We start from the raw sequence: 17,978 nt of genomic DNA on the forward strand, positions 1-17,978 counted from the left end.
AGCTCCCTGACAGGAGCGTGGGGCCAGGTGGGGTTCGGGAACCTAAGGGAACAAGGACAGGACGAGAGGAAACGGCCACAAGCTGTGCCAGGGGAGGTTCAGAATTTCTTCACTGAAAGGGCTGTCAGGCATTGGAAGGGGCTGCCCAGGGACGTGGTGGAGTCCCCATCCCTGGAGGTGCTCCAGGAAAGGCTGGACGTGCCACTCAGTGCTCCTGCCTAGTTGACAAGGTGGGGATCCATCACATGTTGGACTCGATGATCTTGGAGGTCTTTTCCAACCTAAAGGATTCTGTGGTTTTGTGATTCCAAGCCCACTGCAGTCCTGGAGTGACCATTGGTTCTCCCGGGTGTCAGGGGAGGTGCTGCTTTGCACCTTTTTTTACCAAGGGCCCCCCGTTTGCCCTCAGCCACTAATGAACCACCTTTGCGTGCTTCCCACAGTGCTCAGCGGGACATTTCACTGCCCAAAGAATTATAAGATATGCAGTCCCAGCAGCACTACGGGAACACAGTATGTGTTATGGGCAGTGCTGTGTCCAGTTCTGGGCTCCTGAGGACAGGAGAGACATGGAGCTCCCAGAGCGGGTACAGCAGAGGCTGCGGAGATGATGAAGGGATGGAGCATCTTCCTTACGAGAAAAGGCTGAGGGAGCTGGGGCTGTTCAGCCCCGAGAGGAGACACTGAGAGGGGACCTGAACAATGTCTGTCAGTGTCTGCAGGGAGGGGTCAGAGCATGGACCAGGCTCTGCTCGGGGGTGCCCAGCAATGGGACAGGAGGCAACGGGCAGGAACTGATGCCCAGGAAGTTCCACATGAACACGAGAAAGAGCTTTCCTTTGCGAGTGACAGATTGCCCAGAGGTGTGGAGTCTCCCTCACCGGCGACATTCCAGTACTGTTTGGACACAACCCTGCACCACGTGCTCTGGGATGACCCTGCTCGAGCAGGGAGGTGGGAACAGATGACCCACCCTTCCAACCTGACCCAGTGTGTGATTCTGTGCGACTCTATTATTCACCACGGCCCGTTATTCACCACATCCCCTCCGGAGCGGCTCCTTCCCTACTGAACATCGCTGCCCCCTCCCCGCGGCCCTCCAGCCCCGCCCGCCATGGCGCCCTCAGGGCGCTTCTCCCCCGCCGCCCGCAGGGGGCGCCCTCGCGCGGCTCTGCCCGCGCCCCGCCCTCCCCTGCCAAGATGGCGGCGGCCGCCGCGGCGGTGCCGGTGCGGGTCTGTCACCAGGAGATCGTCAAGTTCGACCTGGAGATCAAGGCGGCCGTGCAGGTACTGTCCACCCGCCCGCCCTGCATCACCCCGGCGCGGCCGCGGGGGGAACCTGGGAAAGCCGCGCTGACCGCGCCGTTGTGTTCCAGGACATCCGGGACTGCCCGGGGCCTCTCAGCGCCCTCACGGAGCTCAACGCCGCCGTGAAGGAGAAGTTCCGACATCTGCGGGGCTGCATCCAGGTGAGGGTCGCCCCAGCTGGGGACTGCTAAGGGGACCAGTGGTCTAGGCCCGTGCCTGAGGCTGCCCGCGAACTGAGGGGGGTCCGGCCGTGGGTTGGGGGGTCCTGGGTTTGGGTTGAGGGGTCCCGGCTCTGGGCTGGGGATCTGCCGGATCAGTCTGCTCTGAATGCTCTCCCTGGCCGGGGTTGGGGTGTGCGAGCTGCAAGTGGTTGATGGGGTTTTGGTGTTTGTGGTGTCTGCCGAAGGAGCTGGAGCAGATGGCGAAGGAGGAGGACAAGGAGTCGGAGAAACAGGCCTTGCTGCGGGAGGTGGAGAACCACAAGAAACAAATGCTCAGGTGGGTCGGGCAGCTGGTGCTGTTCCCAAGTGCCCTGTACCCTGAGATAGTCTGACTTCGATAAAGCATCTCTCAGATTCTGTTTGGCAAACGCAGTTGCTGACAGGATATGTTTTGCCGAATACCAAGAGGTCAGGGATGGAAAGGATATGACTCTCTCTTCCTTTCCAGACTCCTGTCCTGGCTCCCTAAGTCTGGTCTGTCTCTTTGAGCACTTGCGCTCAAAGTAGGTGCCTTGAGAGTCTGTCATTCAACAGCTGGCACTGTTTTCTTCTTCCCTTGCTCTGTAAATGATACCCTGAGGAGAAGGAATGTTGGGGCAGTATATTGTTACTTGGTGTTGTAATACTGAGAAAGTGAGCGGCTGAGGGAGCTGGGGGGGCTCAGCCTGGAGAAAAGGAGGCTCAGGGGGAAACTTGTCACTCTCTATAACTCCCTGACAGGAGGATGGAGCCAGATGAGGGTCAGGCTCTGCTCCCGGGGAACAAGGGACAGGGCAAGAGGAAACGACCACAAGCTGTGCCGGGGGAGGTTCAGGTTTGACATCAGGAAGAATTTCTTCATGGAAAGGGTTGCCAAGCATTGGAAGGGGCTGCCCAGGGAGGTGGTGGAGTCCCCGTCCCTGGAGGTGTTCAAGGAGCGACTGGACTCAGTGCTCTGGTCTGGTTGACAAGGTGGGGATTGGTGATCTCATAGATCTGTTCCAGCCTGAATGATTCTCTGATTCTCTGAGGGTCTGTGCACATATTGGGGGTGCCCAGTTACAGTAGTGTTTGCTTTGTGAAAATTGCGCTTGCAAAGTGTTCCCATCACGTTACAGCACTTTGTTCTTGTGATTTCAGCAACCAGGCAGCTTGGAGGAAGGCAAATCTGGCCTGCAAAATTGCTATTGACAACTCTGAGAAAGATCAGCTGCTACAGGGAAGAGACTCCTTAAGACAAAGGTATCAGACTGTCCCACTGTACTCTGAGAATCAAGCAGTGTCTGCTGTATTCACTAGTTTTAAATGGAAGTGACATAAAGTTACTTAAGTGTATCTGGAATGTGGCTTTTCTTTTATGAGTGCATTTTCCTTTTGTGGAAATTTGAACTGTTAAGGATTGTGATAATTTCAGGTTTTCTTGGCACTGGCATCTCTAAGCAGAAAAGGGGGTAAGTTAGCCTTTATAGTTTTTCTTACTATCTTTTACATTAATTCCAGTCAAGATTCTAAACAAGGGATAGATCATTATCCAAGCTGTTTTCACGTGCAGACCTGGATCCAAGTGTATGTAAGTTGTGTATTGAAAGCAACAAATGGGATACCTAGGATAATAAAGTTGTAGTTTGTTTGAGTACTTCCATAGGAGCTCTAAGTTACACAGTCCTGGATGAGTAAGTAGTGAAATACAGGCCCATGATTCTTTAATATTTTGTGATTATTTTTTTTATTGTTAATGAAGATATTCTGAGTTTCTTATGCAGTGAAAACAAACTCTGTCTTTTGTACACTGGCAGAGATGTTTGGTGCCAAGCTTTGTTCTAGGCTCCCTGGCAGCAGCATTTTACCAAAGTACCCAAAGAAATAATTTTATCCCTTCCTGCCTTACTTTTTCCCTTTCCTTTTCAGGAAGACTACGAAGGAAAGCCTGGCAGAGAGTGCAAGTAACATCACAGAGAGTCTGATGAGCATCAGTAGGATGATGTCACAGCAAGTGCAGCAGAGCGAGGAGACTGTGCAGACCTTAGGTACAGATGGAGTTTGGGCATGGATTGGGTGGTGGAAGCACCTTTTGCCAGTTCTGTCAGGAGAGGGAGAGGCAGACCAGCAACTGTGGAGCAGAGTGGAAAACTGCTTTGCTGTAGGAGAACATGGTACGATGATAATTAAAGGACTGTCCAGCAGAACTTCTGTAGCAGTTGGACATAAACAGGAAATAATAATGTACTTTGTGTGGAGCTGTTTGTTGGAGTTTCTGTTTCATAATTAAGAAAAGGAAAAGGGGTCACGATGAGGAGCTTTTGTTTTAGTTTCACATAAATGCAGTTGTAAAAGCAGTGTGAGCTCACACAGTGCCAAGAGTGTGTTTGGTGTTATTCTGTGCCACTGTCCTGGCATGGATTTGGGAATGGCAGAGAAAATAAAAGCATGGGTACATGTGTGCATGTCCATGCACAAAGGAAAGAGTCTGGCTGGAAGGCTGTTTCCACCCAGGCTCCAGCTGGGATGACTGAGAGATGAGGAGATCAAGTGACTTGAACCCAAGGTCACTTGCTCTGTCAGCAGTGCATCAGGGACTGTGAAACCAAGATTTCACCCAGTTCTTTGGCTTAGACTCCAAACCAATAAATCAAGTGACCTGTCAGAACTGGTGATTCATGAAGCATTTAGAAGTTGAGTTTGTGCTGCCTGGGCCTCTTCCTAGCTGTGCTTTTGGGCAGAAGGGAGAACAGTTTAAAGATGAGGATAAATAACACAATTTTGCCCTCCTTGCTTTCTACCCTGTCGGAGGGTGGCAGCTGGGTACATTTTGTTCCTGCAGAAGCAGCGTGTTCCTTCTCCAATTAAAAAGACAGCTTGGCTGACACTTTTTCACCCTGTGTCTGACTGAACAGCACTTGGAGTTCATCAAAGGAAAAACTATCAAAGGTCATTTTCAAAACCCAGCTGCAAATTCTGAGTTAGCAGTTAGAATTCCTTTTTTCTGAGCAAGTCCTTCCATAGGATGCAATGAACATTTGAGGCTGTGGAGCAGGGAGGCTCTGCTTTGTCATTAACTCTGGGAAACAAGTTTTCTGTTTTCACTTGGATCAAAATACATCTTGAAATGAGATGCGATGGGACAAAATGTTTTGTAAAATACTGCAGACTTATTTCTACTCCTCTTATTTCTGTGAACTAGACAAATGTTGGATTTGACCTTTCTGTAAGCAATCAGGGCAGTGTAGAGTGGTGCACCTTTCACTGTCCTGTAGGCTGTGCATTCTGTAGTGGAGGAAAAAGGGAATTCCAGGGCTTTTGCTTTAATTGAGTAATTTGAAAGGAGGAAGGCTGAGGAGTTCGGGGCATTTGTTTGCTTGTTTGTTTTCTCACAGGGAAAGAGAAGTTGAGACTAATCAACGCACTTTTTCTAGTTGACTCTTCTCATTTTTATTAGGCAAAAAAATATTAAGTTTGTCAAAAATGGCTATTAAGATCATTATCATCCTATTAAAAATCTCTTACTGCTGCATGCTGCTTCCTTACTTTCTGCAAGCCCACCTAAATCACACTGTTCTACTGCTCTGGCTTGGGGGAATAATTTCAGTTGTGCAATTAATGTATTCAAATATTGCCCTGTCCTGCTGCCACCAGAACTGCTGCTGATTGTGCCGGTGATTTCTCTCCCTTCAGTTGGTGGTTATTTTACACCATCCTTCTTTCACTCTGCAGCCATCAAAGTCTCAGCACTGACTGAAAAACATGAACTAGATTTGACCTGGTAACCTAAAAACTAAAAATTCAGGAACTTTAGTAGGTCTTGAAGCTTTTCAGTGCTGTTCTTTTGCTCTGTCTTTTTCCTTAGCACCGCTGAGTTGTGACAACTTCCATGAGAACAGTCCGTGTGTGTCTCACCCACAAGCGAGTCTGACCCAGCACAGGATCTCTCGGGCACTCTCTGTACTACCAAACATCTCACCCTTACATACTTTGCCTCCTATTTTTGAACTGCCTGATTTTATTATTTTTTTTCCCCTTAATTTCAGCCAATTCTTCAAGAACCATCCTGGAGGCGAATGAGGAGTTCAAGTCCATGTCTGGGACGATCCAGCTGGGGCGGAAGCTCATCACCAAGTACAACCGCAGGGAGCTGACGGACAAGCTGCTCATCTTCCTGGCCCTCGCCCTCTTCCTGGCCACAGTGCTCTATATCTTGAAGAAAAGACTCTTTCCGTTTTTGTAAAACAACACTAAGCTGAACTATTAAAAAAAAAAAAAAAGAGAATCAGAAAAAGGTGGTTGGTAATGGTGGGGCTTTAAAATGAAGTAATAAAGGGATGGTGCAATAGCTGGAGGAGCGTTAGAGCAGGCAGGGCTTTGTGCTGTCCCCATGGAGCTTGTGACCTGCCTTGGAAGAGCTTAAAGGAGCAGGATTTGGGAAGAAACAGGTGGATCCTGGTGTGGAAAAGAAGAAATGCCGATTTGCCGGTAGATTTGGGGGAATCAAACACTTGAGGAACTGGTCACTCAAAGGTGCCAGTCTGAGCTTTAAACCTCTCATTGTTTTTTGCCTTGAAATTAACTTTTGTCCTTGGCTTGGACTGGAAACTGCTCTGGCATCTGTGTGTAAGGTGCTGAGAGTAAGAGCAAGGATGGAAGAGAGAAATTCACATACATTCCACTAATAAACTATTTATTGTATTCATGTAAACAGAGTTTTGTTTAAAAACGAAGTCTAATGTGTTGAAAGAGCCTTCCAGTGTAAAAATTCATATTATTTAACAGCAGTGGTTGTTTATGGATTGTTTTTCCTCGGAGCATAGCACATGTGCAGCCTGGCTCTGCTCCTCTGGCAAAGCAAAAATGGGAACCCCATTTGTTACTATTAATTCACACAATATATTTGAAAATTACATTGCCAGTCTGTCGAAATCAGAAGCCTTTTTGTTCCTTTTCATTATGAAATTTCACTAAATGCTTTATATTTGCAGAATGCTGCCAAGTTGTACATTTGAAAGTTGGGTTTTTTATTGAGACAGGTGATCTCTTCTCAGTAAAATCTTTACCTTCCCTATCTCTTTTGCTTTAGTAATGTGAGTTTATTTGAATTAACAACATAAATGCCAACCACCTCACTTCAGGTAGTACCTTGAGGTACCAAAACCTACACTGCAATGTTCTTAAAGTTGATGTTTCATTGCTTCTTCAGAGCTGGCTGGTAAAGCTGACATTCTGTTTAGGAAATTCTCACAAAATGGTTAAATACTGCCTTAATTTAGTAATAAGTAACTTTTTTAAAAGGGAGTGCTACATGTATCCTAATAAATAAGACATCAAGCCAATTGCAGTATGTAAGTTTGTGTGAAATTTGAGGCTTGGTCACCTCTGTAATCAGTTCTCAATGGGACATTTAGAAAGGAGGTGACCATTTGATGATCTTGTCATTGTAACTCATTCACCAGATCTCAGTGCAGTGCTGGTTTATGCAACTTTGGAGCAGTCAGTAAAATTCTCTTTACAGGGACTTGCTGCTCCTAGGCCAGATGTAGCAGTGTGGCTTTATTTTGTTCAGTCAGCTTGAAAACGGTCTCATCCTTCTGAAGTATTGTGGTCAAACACTCTCTGCCTCTGGACATAGATCAGCCTTAAAAAAAAAAAAAGCAGCAGCTTTCTCACAGTGCTGAGAACTTCAGTAAAGGTTGTTTTTAAAGGGGTGATATTTTGGGGTGGGGGTTGTAATGTAGAGTTTGGGGGAAAAGAAAACATCTGTTGCTGAGTGTCTTGGTTTGTGCTCGGTTGTCATCTTGATACTGAAATTGAACCTTTCAGACCTTGACCTGCTGGAACAGTCTGAAGGCAAAAAAAACCCCTTATGGCATTTGCTTTCTGTTGCATCCGGATTTAATTTAAAAAAATAATCCAGTCCTTTTGTAAACATGCCTACCTATATAAACTGACTCAATTTACAGTCCTGAGAGACAAGGGAATTAATGAAAAAATATTGACAACTAGACCTTTTAGAAGAAGGGAAGAGTGGAAATACCTCTCCACTGCCCTGGATGCAACAGCTTGGTCTGCAGTACCTGGTACTTGAATCATTTCCTTCCACAGGCAGCCAGAAATCATGTAGGCTCCTGATGGGCCACAGACCTGGAAAGAAAGAATCAGTGGAGACAGCAGGATAAACGTTACTTCCTCTTCAGGGTAAGAAGGGTGATTTGGTGAAGCACCACCTCTGCTGTGGGGGGTGAACCAAATCAAGTGGTTGCTCAAGAGACACCTGGGACTGGAGCAGAGCCAGAGCTGGTGGGAGTGCCCTGGATCCCTCCTGGCATGGTCAGATCCCCAATCAGCCCTAATAGCCCACAGCTGGGGGGGGGCTGTGCCCAAACGTCCTCCCTCCACACTGCAGTGTGGTGTCTGCCTTGCTCCTCACCTACAGACCTTGCTCCTCGCCTCAAGGTAGGGCTTTATATCTTATTTTTTGAATAAGTGAGCAAGAACAGCGCTGGGGGAAGAAGAGGTGGTTGTGCCTTGTTTTTTTTTTGCTGTCTGATCCAGGGAGTGTGGAAAGTTGTGCCTGTGCAGTTTTTCTGTGTCTGCAGAAGGGTTTATATTTGCACACAGGATGATGTGTCTTGGGGTCTTGCTGCTGTGTGCCCGAGGTTGTGTTGGGAAGGGTAAAAAATGGCATCACACTGGTTTTTCTGAAAGAGTAGCATTTTCTTAGGTGCTTCACCTTTCAAGTCTGCCCTGAAAAGTGCAGCAGAGCCATCAGGGAGGGTGAGAAGGGGATGGCCTCTGTTCCCTCTGCACTTTTGGGCTTGGGCATGACTTGGGGACCAAGGGTTGGAGTCCTTCTGAGACCACAAACTCCAGGACTGCAGAAGCAGCAAGTGTTTGGGAAGAAAGAAAGAAAGAGCTCTGGAGAAATGTTCAGGACTATGCTGGAGGGTTCATGCACAGGTGAAAGCAAGCAGGAGTGCTCCTGTTACTCCCTGGGCCATCTCTCCCCAGAAGGCAGTAGGTATCAGATGTGGTTGTTGCAAGCAGATGGTGGAATTTACTGTCACAAAACAGTTGCAGTAAAAATCTTTTTCCTTTGAAGAATAACACTCCTTTAAAAGAAGGAGTAAGGAATCACTCTGAGCTTAAAAAGGGGCTGAAATCTTGCTGTGGAGTTCAGGGGCTGAGACAGGCAGCTGGCAGCAATCAAGCAGCTGTGGGTTAATGAACTCATCAGCTGAGTGGTGGTTCATTAGTTGTGTCCTCCAGGCAAAGGGGGCTGAAGCCATTTAGAGGATTGTGGGTGTTTGGCTGTGCAGCTGGAGCCACTTGGGGGTGAGGATGAGGCGGCTCTGATGCTTTAGTGGATTCAGAGGTTTAGAGCTTGCAGGTTTGTGGAGTCTATATCAGGTCCTGCCTGTGGAGTCTGACCCACTCCACCAAGAGCAGTTTGCTTTTTCTGAGCACCGGTGGAAAAAGGGAAAATGTCTGGAAGTTGACTGTGGATGTATCAGGAGCCAGATGGTGCTGTTGGATATTTATCTGTGTTGGCAGCACATGGTTACTGGACTGTGGATGCAGATACAGTCCTGGTCTCAGTTCCCACGTGGCCATGGTGAAAAGCCTGTGGACAGGAGCAGGTGCCTGCCAGGTATCCAGTACATCCCTGAAATCTGCAGCATGAAGGTCACTTCCTAAGCATTTAGTTAGATGTATGTTTCCAAGGAAAGTCACTTTTTAGTGACTTGCAATAGAACATAGACCTGAGGAAAAGAACTGGAAATAGTTTTAACATGGGTGTAACTGTGCTGAAAAGACTGATTTGACTTATAATTATTTTATTTTTGATTACAGTGTCCGGAAATACAGAAATATTACAGGATAACTGTGGGAGAATAAATGAAGAGTCTAATATTATTTATTCCCCCTCCTGTGAGAATTGAGGAGAAATTAAGTTTGTATCTGAAGTTGTGCTTTTGAAATGCTTTCCACATAACTGGCTTTACCAAGATGGAAAGGTGAATTCATAGCTTGGAAGTTTCTAAAAATGTCTCTGCCAAATGTGCATGGCTGCTATCACAGGCCGAGTGGCCCAGAGCAAGCCAGGCTGGAATCTTTGGGGGCTGAGAATATCCAGAGGGCATGTGCATACTTGTCTGCAAATATGTGGGGCTCTTCTTTGGAAAGAGGGTGCAGAAATCAGCTTAGTATTACTTTGCCTCCCTGTTTGTAATGGAGTAATTCTCCCAGAAGAGAAATCTTAAGCTGAATCCAGGGGCTCTTTCATCATCCTGCCGCTATGGAAAGCTGTTTGTGGGCTGGCTCAGTGCAGCTGATCGTGGACTTGTTCAGGCTGAGGCTGTTACACTGAATAAATAAAACTTCATTGTTATCTGCTTGCTTACATACAATGGTGCAAACATTGTCTGGGCTGCTCTGTGCCACAGGGTAAATGACAGTCCCACCGAGCTGAGGTTTGGTTTTGTCACAGGAACATGTGATGGAGACTTTGTACTGATTTCTTCAGGTGTCATATTGAGAGAGATGCTCTGGCTGTGGTGGAGCACTGTAACTAAGCCTTCAAGACTTGATCATCTTCCATGTAAAGAGAGAGCTGCAGTCTGAGGAAGGGACTGGGTTCTTCATTTAATTTGGTTTAGGGCCCAGCCCTTTGTGTGGTGTCCACTGAGATCTTAAGTTAGCAGAGATGCGGCACGTGTGATTAATTTTCAAGTCCTTTACTGTCTATAATTATTCAGGCTTCTGCAAAGGCACTGAAAAACATTGCCTAGTTGTGCCTCTGTGTGTCCATGTAAATGCACTTGGTTCAGTGCAGCGAAGCCAGCACGGATCTCCCAGGTAAGGCCCCTCCTCTGTGCTGTGGGCTGGGGCTGCTGCTCCCATCACTGTGAGCAATGTGTGGAATAAACTCCAAGCTTTTGGCACCATGTGATCATGAAAAGTATCAAATTCTGCACAAGCAGATATATGGTCTTCACAGTAGCAAACCTGAAAAAGCATATTTTAATTTTATTTGGCTCTGGTTTGGGGATTGCTTTCGATGTCATGATTTTAACCTTTCATGTAAGTGTCAAGTGCTTAAATCATAACCCTGGAGAATTTGCAATTGCCCATTTCCCTCTGCCTGGCTACATCCTTGCCCACTGGCTATTCCCACTTACTCCAGGGGAGCAGGAGTGTTCCAGCCTTTCTTGGGCTCATCTGGTGTTGAAGAAAATGTTGTGGTTCCAGTGTGGACCTTGGTTACTACTGCAAAGCCAGAGCTAATTGTGGCCACGTGTCTGCCTCCAAGTGGTGCCTTGGGCACCAAAATGCTGAGTGAATCGTGAGGCTCCTGGAAAGTCATTAAAAATACTTGTGTGGGAGTTGAGAAGCAAACCTGGTGAAGGTCTCCCTGGGGTGCTGTGACATCTTGCCATACCTTAGACCACCACAACCTTTTGCTTCCACTTGGGCTTCCTTTTATTTTTATCCCCACAAGGTGAGGCCGATCAGATGTTATCGCTCCTGACCTTTGTCTCCTGCTGCAACATCAGAGCTGACTCCCGTATCCCACTTATCTCTGGCTCCTACAGCCTGCCAGGCGGGGTGGGGGCCATGCTGTGGTGCTGTGGGATGCTTTGCCCCGTGCTTGGTGTCAGTGGCTGCATGAAAGGAAAATGCCACTCGGCTGCTCCGAGCCTGGCCCGGTGATAATGCTGCGTGTGTCCCTCCGGGCCCGCGATAAGCGCCCAAAGGGCAGGCAGGGAGAACGTCTCTGCTGGGATCAGCACACACCAGGCCCTATAGATAGAACCACATATATATAGAACAACATGAAAGCTTTTTGCTTTCTTCTTTTCAACAGCATGATGGCTGAGTGTCACATCCAGGGACGCTTTCGGACCTGACCCCGCCGGGGGTCTGGTCTCGTTGTACGCGCGAGTTCTTCAGTTTGTGTCGTCCCAAGGGGGCTGGAGATTTGAAATCAAAACCCACACGGGCTGCAAAGTGATGTTCTGTAGTCCCGATAAAGGCACTAAGACCAGGGAGGGGTGGGTTGGTTTCCCTTTATCTTCAAAATAGACAGCAGGACAAAATTTTCCTGTTTGGGTTATTGGCTTTTCGTAGGTGTCACCGAGCAGTTATTGCTGCTGCTGATGGGAGATAACTCTGTCAGTGGCATCTGGGTGCTGACATTAAGGCCAGCCAGCCTGAAATGAAGATAAGATTTTTCTATATTGAGTAAGTCTATTGATCCGGTCAGCCTCCTGTCCTGTGTCTGATAATAACTTCATGTTTCCAAGAGAAGCAAACCTTCCCCTGTCCTCTATATTGATATATATATCTATATAAATGATCCGTTGTATGTATATCAATGCTGTGTACTTTGGATTAAATAATGAACAATTCCTTTCTGAGCAGTGTTCTTAGAAGCATGCTGCTTTTCCTTCTTTTTGTTTGGGCATAAAGTTGCAAATGCTACGAAGAATCATAACATTATTCCTGTTTGTTTGCATGTCAGAGATGAGACTTGAAAATAACTGAAATTTGCAAATAGTTTAATGCCAGGGAGTCCTGGCTTTTACTGGCTGATTTGCTTATTTACTGCCAATAATTTGCTTATTCAAAACCAACCAGCCAAAAATAGGAGAGAAATAAAAAATTTAAAAAACCCACCAAACCCCATAAGCACACAAGCAATTTCCTTATTTTCATGTTTGTTTAAAATACTTTTGTGTTTGGTAATTGCAGGCTTTGACCCAAACTTGCTTCCTGATCTTTCACAGACTTAATGGTAAACAATTTTGTAGACAACAAACTGAGTAATATTCATGGTGAAAGACAGCAAGCAGGAATTTGAATTCTCATTACTGCAAGTTAATTTTTATGATGCTGTGTGTGGATATTTAGGTTTGCAGATTTCAACAAGAGTTTCTGGTCTTATCACCTTGTGAAAAAGACATATCTATTAGAGGATTCCAGAAAAGATAGACAGGAATTGCCAGTTAGGAAAGAGTAACTCCTGGAACAACAAGCAGTAAATATAGAACAAGAAAAAACTTTTATGTTTGGTACTAAACTGTAGATGAAAACTTTGTTTCTGCCTCTGCAAGAGGGGAATGGCAGCAGAGCTATTTTTGTGGATTAAAGCCAAAAGATAGTGGCAGTCCTTTCTGCACTCACCCAGGGCACTGGATTTAGTGTCTGTAGTAATAACCACACATGTATTGTTAATTCACATATCTCAGTCTTATTCCTGTGAGGTTCCTTGTCCGTGACCCCACGGGAGAAGTTCCTGTGGGTGCACAGAGCTGAGGGGTCCCTCGTATGGTCCAGGTTCAGCAGCTCCTCTCTGAACGTGTTCATCAGCCCCAGACACTGCTGGTGACAAATGACATTTTCTTTGCCTTTGTCCTCCAGGGCGTAAGATGTGACGTTTACATCCAAGATCAATTATTTTTAACTGAAGAGTGATAGCCCCGCGTCTAAATTATCTCAGGGCTTAATTCACATCAGTTAAAGCTTTTCAAAGGCTTATTAAAATTCCTTAAGTGTGTCCAACTTATCAGCAGTTGAGTGTCAATGGCATTATACAAATGTTGCTATTGGAAATAACTGTTAAGTATTGTTTGACTGTATTATTCTCATATATATATATATATATATAATGCCTGTGACTATTAATACTACTTAGTACTTACATGACTCCTTTCATCTGGTGATCATAAGGCATTGCCCAGGGAAGCAAGGACTGCTCTCCCCTTTCTAAATATGGGAAAACTGTCTTGTCTAGCAGCTGTGTCTCATACTTAGATTTAACATCTTCCACTGAATCCTGCCAACCTTGGCTCTTGGTCTGACCTGTCAGTTTTTAACAGGACTTCATTTCGTTGTGCTGCTGCAGCACCTAAACCTTGTCTTGTGTGGGCAAACACAGGGCAACAGCGCTGCTCCTTTGCCAAGGAATTTGTGATGCTGGAAAAAGTATGGATCAATGTATAGATCAATATAGACTGACAGATTTGTGACAGGGAGGAGGTGATATTGAGCTGCCCCAAGTCAGTTCAGCACCCCCTGCTATGGAGCAAAGGAAAGTTTGAGAGGAACATGGAAGGGTTTTTGGAGGGGAGGAGGCTCCCTTGCTCTTTCTGACGAGTGTCCCCATGCTGGCAGGAAATCTGGGAAAATCTGAGCACAGAGCTGGCATTAACATTTGGTGCTGTGAGAGAGGATGAAAAGGGCAGGGACAGTCTCTGAAGGGCTGTGAATGCCACTAGTTCCATGTTCCTGTGCTAATCCCTGGCAGGGGTGCGAGGTAGGAAAAATCCTGGTGGTTGCATAAAGGTGCTGCCTGTCCTGGCATCTGCTAGAGCTGCAGGAGGCTGGGATGGGATTTTTGATGTGCTCATGTGTATGAATATCCAGTCAGAAATACTTGGGATTAATTTGCAAGCGTTCTTTGCGGTTTTTTCCTTCTTTCTTTTTCCCTTGCTGCAATTTTAATGTACAGTTCCTACCCATTTCAGGCAGTGGTGGAGGTTTAGATTTTATACACATTTGTACTTAACTCCACGCTGAGGTTCTGTCTGGAGAAGCATTTTGAGGAACTGATCATTTGTTCCAGAAACCACTAGGTAGCACTGTGAAATAAAGTTCTGCACCACGTTCTGCTTCCCTGCTCTGCTGGCCCCTGCAGAACAAAGACCTGCTAATTCCAGCATGGTTGGGCTCAGTATGGATAAAGGCAGCAAAGATAGGATTAAAACTCAGAACTTTCTCCAGTATTGGGTTCACAGTCAGGCATGGGAGAAATGAAGCTCTGTTAGGAGAGGTTTAGGCTGGATGTTAGGAAAAAGTTCTTCTCCCAGAGTGCTCATCTATTCAGTGGGTGAAGAATCTTTCCCTAATATCCAACCGAAACCTCCTCTGACACAACTTCATATCATTCCCTTGGGTCCTGTCACTGCTTACCAGAGACAAGAGAGCAGTGCCTTGCATTGTCTTGATTTAATATGTTAAAGGATTATTCTTCCAGAAAAGTGGAGTCAGGTAAAAATTTGGGTTTGATTATTAACTTGTTTTTATGAAAATTAGTTTAGTTTTCGGTTTATTAATCCCCACAATTACTCAAAATAGATAACTTGCCAGTTGCATTTTTAAACTTTTGAGCTTCAACAAGTTAGTAAGTTACCTTGCTGCATTTTAACTCAACCCCGTATGGTCACTGCACAATATCCCAGCTGTGGATCAGTTTATGCCCGTTTCTATTTCAATTCCAACTGCAATGTGTGTGCCTGCAGCAGCACCATATCACTGCTTTTTAAAATTAGCCCTCGCTCTGGCTGCCACAGGGAGAGGATACGTGATAAAGGGATTGAGCATCACGCTCTGCCAGAGCTGCTGGGCTTAAATCGTCGAGTTACAGGAACCCTGAGCTGCTGCTGGAAAGAGCCCCTGGCTCTGGGGGTCACGGGGTGCACACTGGTCACTGGCAAATGCTTTGGAGAACTTCAGCATCAGCGTTGGCTGAGGAGCTGGAAATTCAGACGAGGAGATTCTTTTTATGTGTCTGCTGTGGCTGTACCTGATGCAATGGTTTTTCTACCTGCAAAATTCCATGATTGGACTAGATGGTCATTGTAGGTCCCTTCCAACTGAGTTATTCTAGTCTAAAATGATTCTAGAAGGACGTGGAACTGCTGGAGCAAGTGCAGAGGCCACAAGGTTGATAAGGGGACTAGAGTACCTTGCCTATGAAGACAGGCTGAGAGGTCTGGGGCTGTTGAACTGGAGAAGAGAAGGTTGTGGTGAGACCTCACAGCCCCTTCCAGTGTCTGAAGTGGCTACAAGGAAGCTGTAGAGGCACTGCTCATTAGGGACTGTAGTGACAGAACAGGGGGGAATGGCTCCAAACTGAAAGAGGGGAAATTCAGGATGGATATATAGAAGAAATTCTTCCCTGTGAGGGTGGCGAGGCCCTGGCACAGGTTACTCAGAGAAACTGTGGCTACCCCATCCCTGGAAGTGTTCAAGGCCAGGTTGGATGGGGCTTGGAGCAACCTGGTCTAGTGGAAGGTGTCCCTGCCCATGGCAGGGGGTTGGAACTGGATGATCTTTAAGGTCCCTTCCAATCCAAACCATTCTGTGATTCTGTGATTATGTTCACAAAACCACTTTTTGAGCTGGGTATAATTCACAACTGTCAGGGAAATGCATGGAAAGTGCTGACCAAAAAGGGCAACTAAAGGCTGTCTCTTGTCTTATACGAGCCAAAGACATCCCAACTTGAGCTGAAACAAATGTGGTTATTTTACCCTGACAAAGGCCTGAATTGCTTGATGTTTTCACCTTTTTATAGGTTTGGCCACCCTGGCTTAGAGCAAAATAACATTGTGGCATCACCCGTTTCCCTAATGGTGTCTGTTAACACTTGCTGGGTGGATGCTTTTCTTTATCTGGTTACTTCTGCAACATCTGCAAGCAAGTTATGTGGTATTTTCATCCCCCTGAGGATTTATGGTGACCTCTCAGGGACCTCAATCATTGGATCAATACACTTCTAACACCTGTAGATCAACATAAACTTGACCCTTGGTCTTGACTAATCTATCACCACAGTGGCCTTTCTGTAAAGCCTCTCCATGGCAGGGAGGGGGTTTGGGCTGGACAGAAGCAGCGATGGTGGCACAGCAGAGCCCCCTCCATCCCAGGGTCAAAAGTCAAAATGATAAAGGAGTGGAGTGCTGGGATAATAAGGGGGGAGCTGCTCCAGGAAGGTCCCTCCAGGTGTTTGGGGTACAGGCAGGTCCCCAAGACCAACAGCTCTCCCTGTGGGTGATGCTGGTGCAGGGGAAGCTCCATGGTGGTGAAGCTCCATGGTGGTGGAAGTGCTGTTCCCTCCTCCGGGGTTTGTGATAAGGTGAGATCTGCTGCTTTAAAAAGCTGCTGCCTGTGCCCATCCTATCTTTAGCTCAGGCCAGTGGAAAGCGTTTTCTCTTTTGAAAAGTCAGTTCCTCTGTGCAAAGGCTTTCCTGTGCTTACCCCCCATTTTTCCATCCAAAGCAGGGATTTCTGTCCATATCTTTGCAGCCTTCTCGTGTTTAGCAGGTAATGGAGGATCCTTCTTCCTCACCTGAACTCTCTACCTCTTTAAAGCCACATGTGAGATTAAATGACCAATCTCGAGATTCAGCAAATGAATGTCAGTGTTACAATTAAAATAGTCTTCCCAATTTCAAGATCTCACCAACTCTGAGCTTACTGAAAAAAGCAAAGCAACAAGCAGTGGATGCTGCAGCAGTGACAAGCACAGGTGAAGAGCACTCTGCAGGGCTGTATTTTCCCCCCAAAGTTTTTCCACAAAATGTCAGTGGCTTAAAAAAAATTCCCAAGTCATCTGTTGTGTATTTAAGGAAAAAACAGAAATACAGAGCAAAGTCTTGAGGCCCACATTGTTTTTCTCAACTGATTTTGAACTTCTATTTATTTTTATTCTCCTCAGAAGGTGGGTGGGATGCTGCTTATCTTGGTTGATAAAACAGGAATTATCTCAAAGAAGACTTTTCATTTGAAAGCATCTGGTTAATGAATTTTGAAGAGGATGATGCTCTCCAACTGGCACACATCAAAGTCTGAAAAAATTGTGCGATGTTATTTCATCTTAAAAATAACAATGGTCTAAGAGGGAACTAATTTGCTTAAATGGCCTCTCCAGTCCCAGGCACCTGTACTTCAGTCCAGACTTGACTCTTGTCTTTTACATTGGCTTCTGGGTGAAAGGACCAAATAGAGCTAAGGAATCCCAATGTCTTGATTTCACATGGTGTTGGGAACAAATGCACAAAGGAAAGGAATCTTTCTGGAAAATTAAAGGAATGGTCATCTGGGAGGCAGAGGGAAGAGGAGAAAATAGTCAGGAGACATTCCTTCTGCTCTGCAGTTAGTCAGGGTCTCTGTCATTGAAGACAGAGGGCCAAGGTGGTTTTCCTGGAAAACAGTCTTTAAACCAACTAACTATCCTTAGAGTAATGGGGCATTTTAATATTGAGAGCAAATAAGTGCCTGACTTTGGCAAAATATCCTCTCTATTCTGTTTTGGTTATACACTGAGGTTTGAATGGATCTAACCCCAAAATACCTTTCTGCACAAGACAAGTTGAGCACAGTGGTACTGACTTCCACCAGAAGAGCATGCTATGTTCCCAGAACTGAGATCATGGCTTCTCTGTGCTATGAAGGGCCTTGAAATCAAGTTTGGGTCTGAATTACATGAAATTTAGAAGCTTGTTTGTATCCAGCTTTTGCTTTGGGAGCCTGCTTGGTCCATCTAAAGGTTTTCAAGGCCAAAAGGGACAAGTAAGATGCTCTAGCCTATTGCCTTCTATTATATAGTTGAAAGTGTCTTCTGAGTAAAAGAATCTATTTCAGATGCCAGTCTTGTTTTAAACCCCATAAAAATCGCTGGGGAAATGGTATTCCTTT

General features: G+C 46.0%; 1 protein-coding gene and 1 long non-coding RNA gene across 3 annotated transcripts in view; one reads left to right on the plus strand and one right to left on the minus strand.

Annotated features, from left to right (window-relative positions):
• The window catches only part of LOC127473698 (uncharacterized), a 901,041-nt gene that overhangs the window by 603,307 nt on the left and 279,756 nt on the right, over window positions 1-17,978 (minus strand). The window lies entirely within an intron of this gene.
• BNIP1 (BCL2 interacting protein 1) lies at window positions 1,154-6,192 on the plus strand. Of its 2 annotated transcripts, none has more exons than XM_051793615.1 (6): window positions 1,154-1,287; window positions 1,377-1,469; window positions 1,715-1,806; window positions 2,649-2,750; window positions 3,417-3,661; window positions 5,534-6,192. In XM_051793615.1, exons 1-6 carry the CDS (start codon window positions 1,201-1,203, stop codon window positions 5,728-5,730), a joined length of 816 nt encoding a protein of 271 aa, XP_051649575.1. In that variant the 5' UTR covers window positions 1,154-1,200; the 3' UTR covers window positions 5,731-6,192. The 2 variants fall into 2 exon arrangements, with proteins under 2 accessions (XP_051649575.1, XP_051649577.1); XM_051793617.1 differs by having other exon boundaries at window positions 3,417-3,535.

The sequence above is a fragment of the Manacus candei genome, unplaced genomic scaffold (assembly GCF_025592945.1).
Source record: "Manacus candei isolate 608988 ecotype Guabito, Panama unplaced genomic scaffold, ASM2559294v1 h1tg000037l, whole genome shotgun sequence".
Lineage (NCBI taxonomy): Eukaryota > Metazoa > Chordata > Aves > Passeriformes > Pipridae > Manacus > Manacus candei.

Excerpts from the sequence above, each read along its gene's own strand:
- BNIP1 (XM_051793615.1), top strand. The coding sequence starts at position 1,201 with ATGGCGGCGGCCGCCGCGGCGGTGCCGGTGCGGGTCTGTCACCAGGAG. Across the intron at positions 1,470-1,714 it reads ATCTGCGGGGCTGCATCCAG|GAGCTGGAGCAGATGGCGAA; the intron begins GTGAGGGTCGCC and ends TGTCTGCCGAAG. Across the intron at positions 3,662-5,533 it reads CTTTGCTGTAGGAGAACATG|CCAATTCTTCAAGAACCATC; the intron begins GTACGATGATAA and ends CCTTAATTTCAG.